Source organism: Xiphias gladius, chromosome 21, assembly GCF_016859285.1.
Source record: "Xiphias gladius isolate SHS-SW01 ecotype Sanya breed wild chromosome 21, ASM1685928v1, whole genome shotgun sequence".
In the NCBI taxonomy this organism is placed as follows: domain Eukaryota; kingdom Metazoa; phylum Chordata; class Actinopteri; order Istiophoriformes; family Xiphiidae; genus Xiphias; species Xiphias gladius.
This window is the reverse complement of record NC_053420.1, coordinates 25,496,418-25,511,113: the sequence shown is the minus strand read 5'-3', so window position 1 is coordinate 25,511,113 and position 14,696 is coordinate 25,496,418. Positions and strand designations below refer to the sequence as shown.

Sequence of the window (14,696 nt, the reverse complement as noted above, 5' to 3'; positions counted from 1 at the left end):
TATTTCGTTTTCGCAAACCCGAGCTAACATTTACACTTTAAAAGTACCTACAAACACTGTTAGGTACTTAGACAATACGACTGTGCAGTGAGTGGCGTGGTCTTGTTCACTGTCTGCCCTCTGGAAGCTGTCGGCGGCGGGGTGAAAGCGAGGCAACCGAGCCTCAGTTGTTAAAACTTTCTCCGCTTAAACTCTGTACTGCTTGGAAATTAAAGATATGGTTAACTTACCTTGTCCCGGCCATTTTTCTTCACATTGTAAACAAGGCGTACACAACGGGGAAACGATGCAGTGTTGGTATCGGGGTTAAGGTTAGCTTTCTGAGCGCAGAGCGGTCCGAGTAGTGAGGCAACGGGACGGTCCTCCGGTGGTGAATCCGACATGGAGTCTCCGCCTCTGCACGTGAGTCATAGGTTGGTGTGGGGGTCATCCAGTCTGCACCCCTCACCCCATCCACACCCGACCCGACCCGTTCTTCCCCACACCCCCACGACTAGCTGGCTGGGAAGGGTAGGAGCCACACCACAATCAAAACATTTAGCGGCTCAGTTGGCGGAACAAAGCACAGTGACAAATTGTCAAAGTCATGCGACCAGAACTATCACACCGGGCTCTCATGGAACATCGCGGCCCTCGGGTGCCAACCTTTCCTCTGCTGGGGCAAAAATAAATAACTTCTGGGCCACGGGGGCTGTGTTCTGTGAATGAAGATAACTGCATGGACTTGTTTTTTTACGCGTAGTTTTGACGGTTTATTTATCATGGTTGTTACAACAACAACAAAAAAGGCAGTTTAAAAAACAAAAAAACAAAAACGTGTTTACTTGTTTTTAATTGTGAGAGACGTGCTATTCAAATAGCAAACTTAGACCAGATTTTAGCTTGAATTTTAGGCCTCGGCTAAAGCCGCATTGTGGAAATGTTTCTAAGCGACATGAGAGATACCTTCTGATTGTTGTTTTCATATTTTCTATACGACAGATATGACACGGTCATGTTGCAACGTATTCTCACTTGACTGTATTCTCAAAGCTGAAGACCTTAACTATGTCTTCCAACGCGATAACAACCTGTCTTTCCACTATTTAGCAACTGTAGTGGAGCTGTAGGTACCACGTAACCCCGGCGCCAACCTGTGGACAAGCAGACAGAGACACCTGCTGGACAGGAGCACGAGTAAACCAACATGTAGTGTCATAATAAAAGTCCCCTCATCTTTATCGTCAAACAACACTTTATTCACAATTACTACCAGCACTCAGGTCTATGGAAATGTTTGCTAAAAAAGAAAAAGAAAAACAAACAAACAAACAAACAAAAAACAACGAAACAAAACCCAAAAACAAACAAACAAGCTAACAAAAGCAGGTAGCTAAAATTCACATCAATAAGTATTACACTGTTGTGTTTTCCCTCTGGCACAGAGTAAACTATATATCCATTAAATGTACATGGCATCTCTTCACAGTGAACCCTTTAAGTGCTTTTCCGATGTAAATTAGGAAAGGACAAACATACATATTGAGGGCAATGAAATTTCTCAAGCTACATTTATCCCTATAAGTTCATGTTGTCAACTCATATCATACAATGAGGTCTGCCTCTTCAGTATTATAAAAAATATTGTAAACATTTATATTAATTGCACAACATACATTCAAATACATACTGTACTGTACAGCAAGATTTTACTTCTGGATTGTTATCCTGTAGCACCATGTATAGCAAGCTCAACAAACTATTTGGAGACTTCTACAGTGTGGTACTGATAATACAAGGGAGTAAAATGGCATTCACTAATGACGCGTTCTTCCAGTGGTCAAATATTCTGGAGGTTTGGATTGTATTATTGTGTGATAGAGGTTAGTGTAGTGTTGATCGAGGTGCGTCTGACACTGTATGTGGTTGGATCAAGGCAGGCAAACTGTAGTCACCTCACATCTCACAGCTTTGAGGAAGATGATGCTTCATAAAGGACATTCATCGGCGTTAAAATCAACTAGTATACAAAAGATTATGGCAAAGAACTAGTTACAGTCGGTTGTTTAAAAGTCCATACCACTTCCATGTGCAGACACATTGGTGCAGAGAAAGAAAATATGTCTTGTAGTGACTCCAAGCACTAACAATTTAGGAAGTGCCACAGAGACATCATGAGGCCATGACATCATTACGTAGCAGCAGAGTTAACCTGTAACTCACCATGTTTCCACCTAGTCCCATACAGTATGACATGAAAGAAAGCTGATTAAAGCTGATATATATTTTCTACAAGAAGCACTGTTAGACTTAATGGCCTGTGGATACCAAACTGTCCCAGCCGATTCAGAGCATCTTGTTGATGTAAACGGTCCTGACAGCTGGGGGTAACAGAGGATGTAAATGGGCATAAATGTGTGCAAAGGTAGAACTGACAATTGGAGAGTCTTTAAGCTTCCTCTCAGTCTCAGCATCTCCTCTGTCTGGGTGGGGGCTACAGAGAGCCGCTCTCTCAAAAATAAAAACCCAAAATAGAGAGGAGAAGTATCTCAAGTTATGGTCCATCGAAGTGTGGTCAAGGTCCTTGGGTTTGCCTGCACTCCCCCTTCTCCTTCCTGTGCTGGAGGAGGCCGATGTGACTGGTTGTGGGATGCAGGTGGTTAACCAACCCACCCTTCCCAAATCTGCCCTCTGTGCAGGGGAAACAAATACTGTGAGTTAAATATGCCACTTGAGTCATTCACTGGAAACCTTGGCTCCAGTTGTGGTCTGTTCCTACCCACACTGCGAGGAAAAGTAAGAAATGACAATAACAGGACTGAGAACACAACATAGCGACACAATTTCCCATCTGCATTGCTTTATTGAATTTGACTTGAGTGAGTGAATGAAAAAGAAGATGGTGCAGCTTTGCAATGCAGGTAAATGAGAGTTACTGTAATTGGAGGAGTACAGAACTATAGTAAATAGGAGAGAGGGGAGCATGCAGGTGGGTTATCTGAACAAACTAAAAAAATCTGAATAGAGATAGGAGTAGAGCTTGGCTGACTACAGAGGAACAGATGGGTTATGACAAACTCACAGCGATTTGGAGGAAGGCTTCTTCACTTTTGGCCTCTTTCGACGATGAACTGGTCTGAGGCATGCACAGCACGTAAACACGTGCAGGGCAAATGCATGTGCATGGAGACAAACACACAGGTATATACACACAAAACACACACACACACACACACACACACACACACACACACACACACACACACACACACACACACACACACACACACACACAGATGCACACACATACATGCGTGCGCACACACAAGCAAGCTCACACACACACACACATACACCCCCACACGCAAAACAGAGACAAGCAATTAGGTGTCATTACAAAAAGGGAACAGCAGAAGCTGAAAAACAGGCTTGTATTTTGGCCCTCTTTGGTTTCTGCTTCTGCATGCTGAAAAGGCTTTGATCATTTGATCATCAGAAACCATGGTGGTTTGAAAAGGTTCAATTTCAGCACAACATCACTGTGTTTCATTTGCTTGACTCCCCACATGACTCACAATGAGCAAAAAACATAACCAAAGACTCACTAGGGAGGCTGTAACATCTCTGAATGCATATTGTAACATGTATTCCATCTGCAGTGCTGCAAAAGTATTCGGCTGCGCTGTAAGAGGAAGAAAAAAAATACCTGTATTCACTGAAGTAGCTTCGCTCCTTTCCCCCTGAAAGGGAGTGGAAGTAACATTAGTCTCAGTCTGAAATTACTGGAGAAACTGTAATCAATCATGTTTGCCTTAGAGGCTTTTTACTCACCCTTCTCCGGGTTGCATTGCTTATGTCCCTTGCAGCCTCGTAAGTCCATGAGCTGTTGATGCATTGAATTCAGAACGTTGCGGTCGAGGGTGCTCACAGCATTTATCAGCTACAGGAATAATAAGGACACCATGTCAATGAGGGCTTTGGAAACTCTGGAAAATCTGTGGAAAACTTTGGAAAATCTGTGCCCCATGTGCTCACGGCAATGCACTATAAATAATGTTGGGGGGATAATTTTATAGTTATTATTTGTTGATTATTTATGTAGCTGCCATTATATGTGTGTCTGTACAAATGACATACCTGGTATGGGTCAGTGTTGAGGTCAAAATACTCCAGGAAACCGGTAGCAAATTCACAGAACAGGAAGTTGTGTGTGTCATTGATGGTCCTGAGGCACCAGTAGGTGTTGTTGTTGGCACTGGTGCATGCACAGAATGGACCCACTGAGGGAGGGAGGAAGAGGGAGATGGTGACAATGGGAGGGGTGAGAGTGGAAAACAGCGGATATTACAACGGGGTTCCACAAATACTTTTTTCATCAGATCTGCTCTGGAAAATATAAAGAGTTCCAAAACAATATTCTTTAATTCACTTTCTACAACCAGGTCATCCCTCACTTGTCCAAAAGGGGGCAGTCTGCCAGTGATGGTTGTCGTGGGTGAAGCAGGTGAGGCCAGGCATGCTGCAGGTGTCATTGTTCTGGAGCCTTTTGAGGAATTTACGTAGTTTCTTTCTGCGCTTCTGTTCCTTCTGCAGCCATTGACTTTTCTGCTTGGACGGCATTCTGATGAGAACAAAAACCATTTAATAGAGTGAGACTGCGAGAGGAAATAGAAATCAATCATTTATTATTGTCACATTATGTAAATTCTTACCGAAGTGAGTGCATGCGTCCTGCATTTAGCCTGAAAGTCTCTTTATTCTTCAGGAGATAACTGACAAGACAAAAGACAGCTGTCAAACATATGATTGTATCACTGTGCTGCTGGTGACAGTGTGGTCCTGATGAATTCTCACCTGGGAGTGGTACACTGACATTCCTCAGGCCGCACCTTTTTCAGGTGACCTTTGACCTCACGCAGGTTCTTGATTTTGGTCTGCAGCGTTTCAATCTAAACGCAACAGGAACAAACACACAGTCACACAGACCTCATAACACACCACAGTCTACTAACAACCTCTGAAATGGGTTTTAAGGGGGTAGATTTAACAAGGAAAAGAATGTATCAGTACCTCATGCTCTATGTGTAGTTTATGGTCTTTCCATGCTTGAAGGGACTTGTAGAGTCCTCCGTCACACTTTACTGTGTCATTCATAAGAATGGAGCACCTGCAGGAAACAAAAGAACATATTAGTCTAAAAATCATCCATGTACAGTCTCAACTATTCCCTAAAAATGTATTTCTCTCCTTTTTAACCTTAAACATTACATATCAGTGCAGACAGATGTACAAACACACACACACACACACCTGTAAGTGACTTTAAGAGCAGCAGGTGGTGTGAGTCTGCTGCTGGTGGTGGGTTTGGCTGTGACTCCCATACCGCTGAACTCTTCATTGTCCTCCTCATTCCCCACCCCTCTCCTCCTGTCTCTGGTCCCGCTGCTGTTCCTGTACCCCAGGGGCCGGTAGCCCTCCTCCAGGTCCACGGCGTACAGGTCTCCATCCAGCTCAAATGATACAGAACGAGCCCAGCGCTTCTTGGAGACACTCTTACTGGATTTCATCTCTGAATAAGACGAGACAGAGGAATCTGAATAAGATGGAAAAAGAGGGGTGTGTTTTTGACACTGCAGATTAGGATTTATGATGATGTCGACAAGTGAAGACCGACACATGACAAAAAATAATGATGATATGCATTAGTGTTTCACACAACTGGTATAATATTTCATGAATAATTTACAAGGTTTTGTGTTTGTTTCTTTCGAGGCCCGTGATTAAAGGCCCACTTGTCTACTCTAGTACACCACTTGATGGCAGCACAGACACATCCTTCTCCTCTCATGAGTACTTCAAAAGCAGGCTATTTTAGCTTGAGATTAATTGTCCTGTTTGGCAAGGCTTTGTAGACAACTGCAAGGACATTTCAAAGTAAAGCACAAGTGTCTTTCCGAACAATTTTACATCTATTAATAACTACCAGAACAATGGCACACGTGAGTGACAGGAGGAACTTACTCTTCTTGGTGAGCAGCCTCTTCCTCTTCAGGATTGATGTTTTGACGCCCACATCAGCACAGTTACAGCTGTCTGAGTTGGATGTGAGAGACAGCTGGGAGGCACCGCTGGCCATCAGAGCCTGCATACGTGGGGCATAGAGACTAGCCATGCCCTTGCACTTATACAGCCTCAGCTTGCCAGTCGGGTCCTCCACACACTGCCATTTCTGACACAAAGCAGAGGGAAATATGATGGTAATGGGACTTCAGGCTATAGCACAGCATTGGTTTTGATGCACAAAAACCCTTTATTTACAAATGTTATTTATGCGGTTGTCCTCAAATTACCGTGCATAGACCTCTGATGATACTCTGTGGAACTTATATGAACGAAATATTCCAGATCGATATTCTTATAGGATAGGTCTTTTTATTCATACTTCTTAACAAATAAGGTTTTTTTTTAAACACATAAAGACATATGCAAACACGTCATACTCAGCGCACTTAATTTTGAAGGATTAAAAAAGAGACTTTGATGTTAAATAGAACCTTGAGAGCACAATGACTGCATATTATGCTCAGTAAATTGTTAACCAGTTTGAAAATTATCAGCCTACATGAGCTACACTCTCAAACTTTAATAACTTCTCTTTTTTAGCTCCTGCAGGTCAGATACCTGTCCTGGCTGCTGGCAGGAGGTCTGGTACTCTGCTTTCTGACACAGGTCCTTCACCCGCTGGTATTTTGGCAGGAAGTTCTCCTCCTGGGCCACTTCCTTCCCGTCAGCTCTCTTGTGTGGAGGCTTCCTGAAAGAACAGGAAAGCGCATGGAGTTTTTTTTTAACCAACCAAAGACAAGGAGTCTGATGTCACCAGGAGTCAAAGCCTAGATTGAGAGTCCCGCAAAACGTCAATTAATAAAACATACCCTCTCTCCACAAGGAAAGAATCTCTCCATGTTTTGCCCTTCCTGCTTAACTGGAACCTGGAAAATTAGCAAAAAGAAATTAAAAAAAAAATAAACATTTCGTCAAACCACTGATATTTGCACTGAACAAACATGCAGTCCATTTTCAAATGCCATCCCTCTACAGCACTAAACAGAGAGTGGTGTTTAAAAAACGGTTTATATTTGGATTGTAGGTTTCATTATGTCCAAGAAAACACCAAGAACAGAACTTAATGAAGTCCTGGAAAATTACTTCTTGGTACATATCTGCCTAAACTGCGACATTTTAAATGCCAAGATAGGGAGCATTATAGCTCATGAGTGTGTTCACCTATTGACTGGCCTGTCTGTGTCCATCAGCTTGAGGATAGACTTGCCATCCATTTCTGCAGGGATATCAACACCAGCCATGTCCAGCAGAGTCGGTGCCAAGTCAATGTTCAGCACTATATGAGAATTACTACAGGGAAGCAGGAATAAAGTGATATTTTTAAATGTAATTTGCAAGACAAGATCACTTTATCTCGCATATACTATTCAGCATCTAGATATCAGAATATTGAATGAGTAACAGAAAAATTATGGTCTAAATCACTCACATGGCACCGTGCTCCACATTAGGTCCTCGTACATAGAAGGGGACACGGATGTCAAACTCATAAGGCATTGATTTGCCCTTGACCAGACCAAACTGGCCGATATGGTAGCCGTGGTCTGAGGTGTAAATGAGGTAGGTGTTGTCCACTTCCCCCGTCTCCACCAACATGTTATACACCTACAGAGAATATAATCCATCAAGCACTTACACAGTGTAAAAAGTTACACTTCATGTTTGATAGCTCAAGCCTCCTGTGCCATTTTCAAGGAAAAAGGGATTGAACAATTTACCAAGTGTGTCAGTGAATACATTATACAATCCCAGTCAGAACAAGCACAGATCTCTTAGGACTTGAGACTGTCAGATGAAATCTGAGTGTGTCTGGTGTGTTTAATTGTGTATGTGTGCTTATGTGTTTAAGCATATGTCTATCTGCCTGCTGATCCACCTACCTTCTCCACACTGTCATCAACAGACAGCAGGGTCTGCATCCTCCTGCGCTGCAGCATGTTAGTGAACTGCATGTGGACAGGCTTCATAGGTCCTGTGTAGCGTAGGATCCAGTGCTTGTCTGGGTTAGGGGCGTAGTTGTAGCTGGGGGTTCTGAAAGTGGGAGAAGATAGAAAAACATCAAACTAAACCACGATACTTAACATTTAATTTTTTTTTTCTTCTTTTACTCCGAAGAAGGAGAAAATAGCAAAAAAGATGACTCATTCCAGTATGTGTCATTTGCATTCAGTTGTTTTTTTCCATCTCTACATGTTTAGTTTCCATATTCTATTGCCGTAAATAGGATTACAGAAAATGTACCAATGTGTGTACAGTTACATTGTGCATTAACAGCAATGTTATCTGCTTGCTTTTATCCTTTTCTTTCCAAAGTAGCCAGAAAACTGTTTATACAATGCTAATCCATGTAAAATGCAAAGCACTGTAATCAATAGGCCTGTAACCAGAGCACACATTTTGATCAATATTTAACTCCGAACCATATGGAACTTTAATTATTTGAGAATAAACACTGCTAAATAGGTAATGAGATCCTAGAAGAAAATATATTTAACGCTTAAAGTGGATCGATTTGACTTTCAAGAAATGCTAATGTCTCACACAGCCTGGTCCACAGTGGCAGCTCTAATGTAGTGTGAAGATGTGTCTGCAAGGTGCCACGGTAAGAAGAAGGTTTATCACCAGAGGAGTTCCAGACTTTTATTGCCTCTCTCTCTCTCTTCGTGTGGTTGATAACGGCAGAGGTAGATGGAGTGAGAAAAATAGCTAGTGCAGGCTGGCTCAGAAAACATCACCCGAGGGAGAACAAATTTATGGAGAAAGAACAATTAAAAGTTTGTACAGACACTGGGGCTGAATTTTCACTATATTCAGTGTATAAAGCCTGTGTGGCACAGGTTAATGACGCTGGAGGGATTGGATGAAGCACGAGGAGGGTGTGAGGGGGGTGGAGGGACAGGGCAGAAACTGCAGTCTCATTACTGGCCCCGGATCTGTCCCTCGAGGCCAACAACAGGTCTGCCATTAGACAGTAGCACTAGACAGCCAGTCAGAAGCATGGACTGTCAGGAAGACATAGGTTTAAATGTTGTATGCATGTGTGTGTGTGTGTGTGTGTGTGTGTGTGTGTGTGTGTGTGTGTGTGTGTGCCCCTAAATCATTACCCATGCATTAAACATACATCATTCATGCCTCTCTTTGATCATGGCTGACAAAATGGTACAAATTAGTAGAGCTTATAACGGTGGTAACACTAATGCGAACAACACATGAGCCCAATAAACTGGAGTGAAACACTGGCTGTGGAGAGGGAGAGGGCGGAGAGGGCTCAGCTGCCAACAGCATTCTGCAGGCAGAGGAAGATAAGATCGGGCTGAGATTATGGAATTTGTGTCATTCTGGGTCAAATGAAAGGGAGTGTGGATGTTAGAATGAGTCACATGCAGGCAAATAGCTGTGAATGTGAAAATGTAAAAATTTACCGTTTTGGTTTTGTTTCCCACATAAACCAAATCGGTTTACATCAAATAGGCAAAGGCAGTGCTATTGAAACTGTTTCCCTTTATTTGTGCAGGTGAGTTTATCATAATAAAGCATCCCAAAACAATCTGAGGGCTCACAGCTTGGTTAATAATATCAGTGTTCTGTTTGTTTTAGCACTTTGAGGCTCAGTGATTCTTACATGTGCTGTGATGCGTTGGGGAAGGCAGAACTGTACTGCGGAGCGGAGTCCTCTGGACCATGCGGAGCAACGTGGCTCAGGACCATCATGACAGGACGGTGAGGGTACATCCTCTTGGACATACGGAAGTAGTTGATGCTGTCGTTGGTAATGATGTCTGTCAGGTAGTCCTGTGGAGCAGGCAGACATTGTCCATCAGGCACTCTTACTGTGCTGGGTCGGTGCCCAATACTGACATTGTGTGAGTCAAAAAATAATCCCAAAATCTACTAACTAAATAATGACCCACAATGGATTTGATCATACTGTTTATGTCTTTAACCCCAGATTTTCATCTTAATCCCCTTAAATTGTTTTTTTAAGTAAGAAAAAAATCCGTATTTCCACATTGTGTCAGGTTGCCTACACCAAGGAAGAAGCTAATTAAGTCCAAAACTATTTTGCGATTATAACATACGGGTAGTGTTAAAAGTAGTGCTTAAAAGTGATCTAAAAATATTTTGTTTAATTTTTACTTTCATGCAGGGAATCATTCTGTAAAGGTAGGTACAGTATGTTAACTCTAAGGCAGAGAAGAATGCATTAGTACCTTTGAGTAGTTGCTGCTGTGTTTCTCTCGTACTCCGTTCCTGCAGAGGGTGTAGTTGTAGAAGCGTGAGTTCTTCACCAGTGCTACCCATTCCTTCCAGCCAGGGGGCACATAGGAGCCATTGTACTCATTCAGATACTTTCCAAAAAAGGCTGTGTGAGGAACAGGCGAGCAGTATGTTAATGTTGTCCTCAACTCTGCGAAACTTTCAACTTAAACTACGTGTGTGCAGCCACTTGGGTCAGAATTGCAGTGTTCACCTGTTCTGTAGCCAGAGTTGTTGAGGTGTACAGCGAAAGTGTGCGGCTCGTGGTGGGCCTGCCACGAGGGTGAGGAGCAGTTCTCGTTGTTGGTGTAGGTGTGGTGGTTGTGCACGTACTTCCCTGTCAGGATGGAAGAGCGGGATGGGCAGCACATGGGCGTGGTGGAGAAGGCGTTTGAGAAATGCGTGCCGCCCTTCTCCATGATGTGCCTCGTTTTGTTCATGGCCTGCATTGAGCCTGGGAGAGAACGGTGGGAGAGAGAGAGGGGTAGGGGGTCGTACGAAGGGATAGGTGGGTGAGAGGAAATTCAAAGCCATGGATCGAAATGAAAGGGATGCAGATTGATATAAAGTAGTTGGAGAGGGAAAAAAGAGTGAGAGATCAAGGAAAAAAGAGAGGGTAAAGAGTGAAAAATATAAACATAGGGCAAGAGGGGCGAAAACCATTATGGACATGGTGAGAGAAAAAGAAGGGAAGGGGGGAGTAGATGAGGGGATAAATCTTTTTGGTAAAGTGTAACCCATTTGGAGTCCTGTGTACTAAAAGCTTTTCAGGCTGATGGTGATTGTTTGGGGAAACAGATGCTTGACCATAAATTCCTGCTTTTCAATGGGAGTCTTCTCACTAGCGATCACAGGAGGACAAAGGATGTCACCGAGGCCATTATGCAGCCACTCCAGTCCAATACGCCGCTAAAGGACTTAAGCGGGTAGGGAGATGGCCAGGGTTTGGCACCCGGACAATGGAAGCCATAGGCCGCCCTCATTTCATGCCAGCAATGGAGGGGTTGGCAAGGGGAGCACATGACTTTGAGTGGGCCAGTTGTTATGGTGCCAAGAGGCAGCTTTAGGCTGACTTTCCCGTGCTGATGCCGTCGGATACACATGGAGAGTATATCCATACCCATGGGACATAGACACAAAGCAAACAAAGAGAGACAGATGCACAAACACACGGTAAAAACACACAGAGGAAAGGATTAATGGAGGAAAATGTTTTACCCAGTTCTATGTCCTGATCATCTGTGAGGATCAGGATGATGTTGGGTCGGATGTTGCGGAAGTGCCGGTCCCTCTGCAGGCGAGACCTGAGGCGATATCCAGACAGGTAGCCAGAGCCCTGGGCCATGCGAAGCACACCCACCAGGACCAGAAGGAGCAGAAGAAGCGGGAGAGGGGCGTAGACCACCCTCCCTGCCATCACGCTACCCTGCAGTCACCTCCTCAGTTCTTCGTTGCACACACAGGAGTCTGCAGCTCCCTCACTCTACCTGACAGACAAGACACAGAGCGAGACTGTTAAATATAAAATACTCTCACAAAGACACAGACAAAACATGGTAAAAAAATAGAAGATGTAAGCCTTGAAAAGCCCTTACAGGGTGCTCTTCCGTAAAAATGCACCCGTTTGGGCAGAGCTCAGCTCGTTAATCAATCATTAATGATGCATTAGAGTGGTGTCATTGGCTGGGTGTAATGATCTCTGATGATGAGCACTTGACTGCCAGGTTGGGGCTAATGGGCCTGGGCCCAGGGCCAGCTCAGGCCTCACCTCCCCCTGAGATGGTTAGGGTGGATATAAGAGAGGAGGGGAGGTGGGGTGGGAGGAGGGGTAGGGAGCAGAGGTGAAGGAGAAAGACAGAAGAAGAGAGGAGGAGAGGAAGAAAATGAAGATGGGGTCAATGAGCAGAGTGACAATGTGAAGAGCGATAAAGGAGTCCAGTTTTCAAGATTTAGATAACACCGACTTCACATTTTACCAAGTCGACACACATTGTTGAACAGAAAAGTACCTGTGAAAATGAAAGCAGGAGAAATAATTGTAGCAATATCACCAAGGTCAATAGAGCCACACTGCCTCTAAATGTACAGAAAATTGAAAAAATCTACTCTCCTTGTGAAAGCTTAACATAACAATTAGAGTCAAGTACATGTTAAACAGAGCTTTTTCTTAATCAATCTCTACATGCAGTTCACCAAAATTACACTACAATCCTATTAGCACTCTAATAACTCTTCCTCATTAACAGTATATCCCCTCTGAGTTTACCATGGCAACTGTTCATTATGCTCCCCTGCAAAAAGGCAGCAGTAGTTACCTGCCTTTTTAGTCCTAAGCACAAGCTTCATTTACTATGAAACACCAGGAACAATGACTGCAGAAACAAAAACAAAACAAAGCTACAGAAACTACTATTTTTCTAATTTAGATAACTATTGTTCAGCCACCTTCACTAGATATTAAATCTCAGTAGTTAAACAAGAACCTGTCTTATAAACATGTTACATTGCAGAGTGTAATTTTATTTTGTAATGTCAATTAAACCTTAGATAGAACATATGTATTAATAAACTGACTTTTAAATAAAAGCAGGCTTAATTAAATTAACTATTTTATTCCAAGTTCCTTTCATTGAGCTGTTAGGTGTCATAAATGTGTAAAAGAGAAATACTGAACCCTTCTGCCTATTTTATCATGACACGTAATCAGAGCAGCTACAAACCCCAGTGATCATAATCATAAACATGGTTTACAAGCAACAGTGAAAACCCCGCCACCACTGAGATGCTCCTCTGTCACCGGAAAGTGGGGTTTGGGGCATGTTGTTTGCGAAAACTACAAGGAATACGTGGCCAGAGCAATCCTGGTTTGAAGATGAACACAATAACAACAACACAACTGCAAGCTCTGTCTGCTGGGACTGGAGCTCCTCCTTAAAAACAACCTGAATGGAAAATGCTTCAACATGGGGATAAGAAGAAACAAGTGAAGACCGATGCAATAATGCCTGGATGCACAAGTACACAACTGATACAATTATAAAAGACAGGGTGAAGCCCTCAAAAGGAAAAATAGAAAATGCGTTAAACATGTAAGGGAAGAGATGATTACACGAGGAACATTAACCGCGCAGAGTCAAAGCAGATGAAGTAAGTGTGAGCTGAATATAGGGCTCCTCTTTAACACAAAGCTCCCTGTTCCTCTCTGGTCTACACTGTTGTCCAGACTGTGCTCATTAAGGTCTTTCCTATCGCACAAACACCCACACATGTCCTCCACTCTCCTCCATGATCTCGTTTTGCACAAAGGGAACAAACCTATACACGCAAATACACACCACGAGCATGTGAATAAGTGCATACACCCTCACACGCACACGTACACACACACACACGCACACAAATAAAATGTACAACAGCAGCTGTGTTTGCTCTGGTTTTCCTATTCCCAGGGCATGTGGTTCTTCTCCAGAGGAACACATGAGCTCTGACCCAGGGCGCTATGCATTTTGAAATCGTCCTTGCTCCTTTCTCATGTTCTCTCCCTGCCTGCATCCCTCTTTCATATCTGGCATGGGATGAAAACAAGACACCAGAAACAAAGAAATCCACAAGGAAAAAAAATGGTGAAAGAAAGACACACATTTAACCAGCTCTGCTTGCATTCAACAGTGATTACCCCGCCACCAAAATGGATTCCAGGACGTCTACAGTGAATAAAGAATAGATTCAGTGTGCTCAGAAAAAGCTAGTCCTCCGCCATTGGCCCCTCTTTCAGAGTGGTTTGTGTTGTGGAAGGTACAGTACTTCCCTTTGATAGTTGTTTATATGTTCAAAAAGCTGATGTGGGCAAAACCTATCAAGGAAGAGTACTGAATATATGCCTCATTTACAAGAAAATATCCAGCTCGATTTTACATGCTGAACTATCAATAGCCATGTATGTATATGCTGTGTTATTGACAGGCTACGGTGGTGGATATTTCCTGACATTACTCCCGTGAGGCCTTCCTCCTTCCCCCAGATCCTGAGCACTAATTGGATTTTCAGGCTTTTATCAGCTCTAACTGACACATACAGTCCTTTCTTTCCAGTTTGCTCTCTCCTTCTCTCTTTTATCTACCCGTATAATTTATCTCTCTGGGTGGCAGATGCTACATGTAACCACAAAGAAAATAGCAGAGGAAACCATAACGTCCAAACAGACAGAAGCCATTATACCTTGAAGATGTGTGGAAAAACAGAGATGGACAACCGTTAGGAAACAGCGGTACTTAGCCAAGCTGTTCTCAGTCTCCAATAACATGACCAGTGTGATGGTTTGGATGCATTCATAATGC

At 43.2% G+C, this 14,696-nt stretch overlaps 2 protein-coding genes across 3 annotated transcripts in view; both read right to left on the bottom strand.

The window, feature by feature from the left end:
- arhgap46a (Rho GTPase activating protein 46a) overlaps positions 1 to 409 on the bottom strand; it is a 31,382-nt gene extending 30,973 nt beyond the window's left edge. For both annotated transcript variants that reach the window (XM_040115849.1, XM_040115850.1), the window contains exon 1: positions 231 to 409. In XM_040115849.1, the coding sequence (XP_039971783.1) occupies positions 231 to 244 (14 nt within the window). In that variant the 5' untranslated portion in view covers positions 245 to 409. The remainder of the gene's footprint in view (positions 1 to 230) is intronic.
- A 1,164-nt stretch (positions 410 to 1,573) lies between these two features.
- On the bottom strand, positions 1,574 to 11,776 carry sulf2a (sulfatase 2a). Its single transcript, XM_040115584.1, has 20 exons — positions 11,578 to 11,776; positions 10,574 to 10,813; positions 10,314 to 10,465; positions 9,725 to 9,894; positions 7,983 to 8,133; positions 7,532 to 7,707; positions 7,264 to 7,392; positions 6,912 to 6,968; positions 6,661 to 6,790; positions 6,001 to 6,208; positions 5,290 to 5,548; positions 5,050 to 5,146; positions 4,834 to 4,928; positions 4,692 to 4,751; positions 4,434 to 4,600; positions 4,117 to 4,259; positions 3,811 to 3,919; positions 3,686 to 3,719; positions 3,062 to 3,115; positions 1,574 to 2,670 (listed from the first exon to the last, which is right to left on the bottom strand). The coding sequence occupies exons 1-20, from the start codon at positions 11,774 to 11,776 to the stop codon at positions 2,640 to 2,642; spliced, it is 2,661 nt and encodes an 886-aa protein (XP_039971518.1). The 3' UTR covers positions 1,574 to 2,639.
- Positions 11,777 to 14,696: the final 2,920 nt, after the last annotated feature.

Bases quoted from the DNA above. Each gene is read 5' to 3' on its own strand.
- sulf2a (XM_040115584.1), bottom strand. From the start codon at position 11,776: ATGGCAGGGAGGGTGGTCTACGCCCCTCTCCCGCTTCTTCTGCTCCTT. The intron at 7,708-7,982 runs GTAGGTGGATCA...TATTCTCTGTAG, and splicing joins TTGATGACAGTGTGGAGAAG to GTGTATAACATGTTGGTGGA. The intron at 4,929-5,049 runs GTACTGATACAT...TGTTGCGTTTAG, and splicing joins AACTACACATAGAGCATGAG to ATTGAAACGCTGCAGACCAA.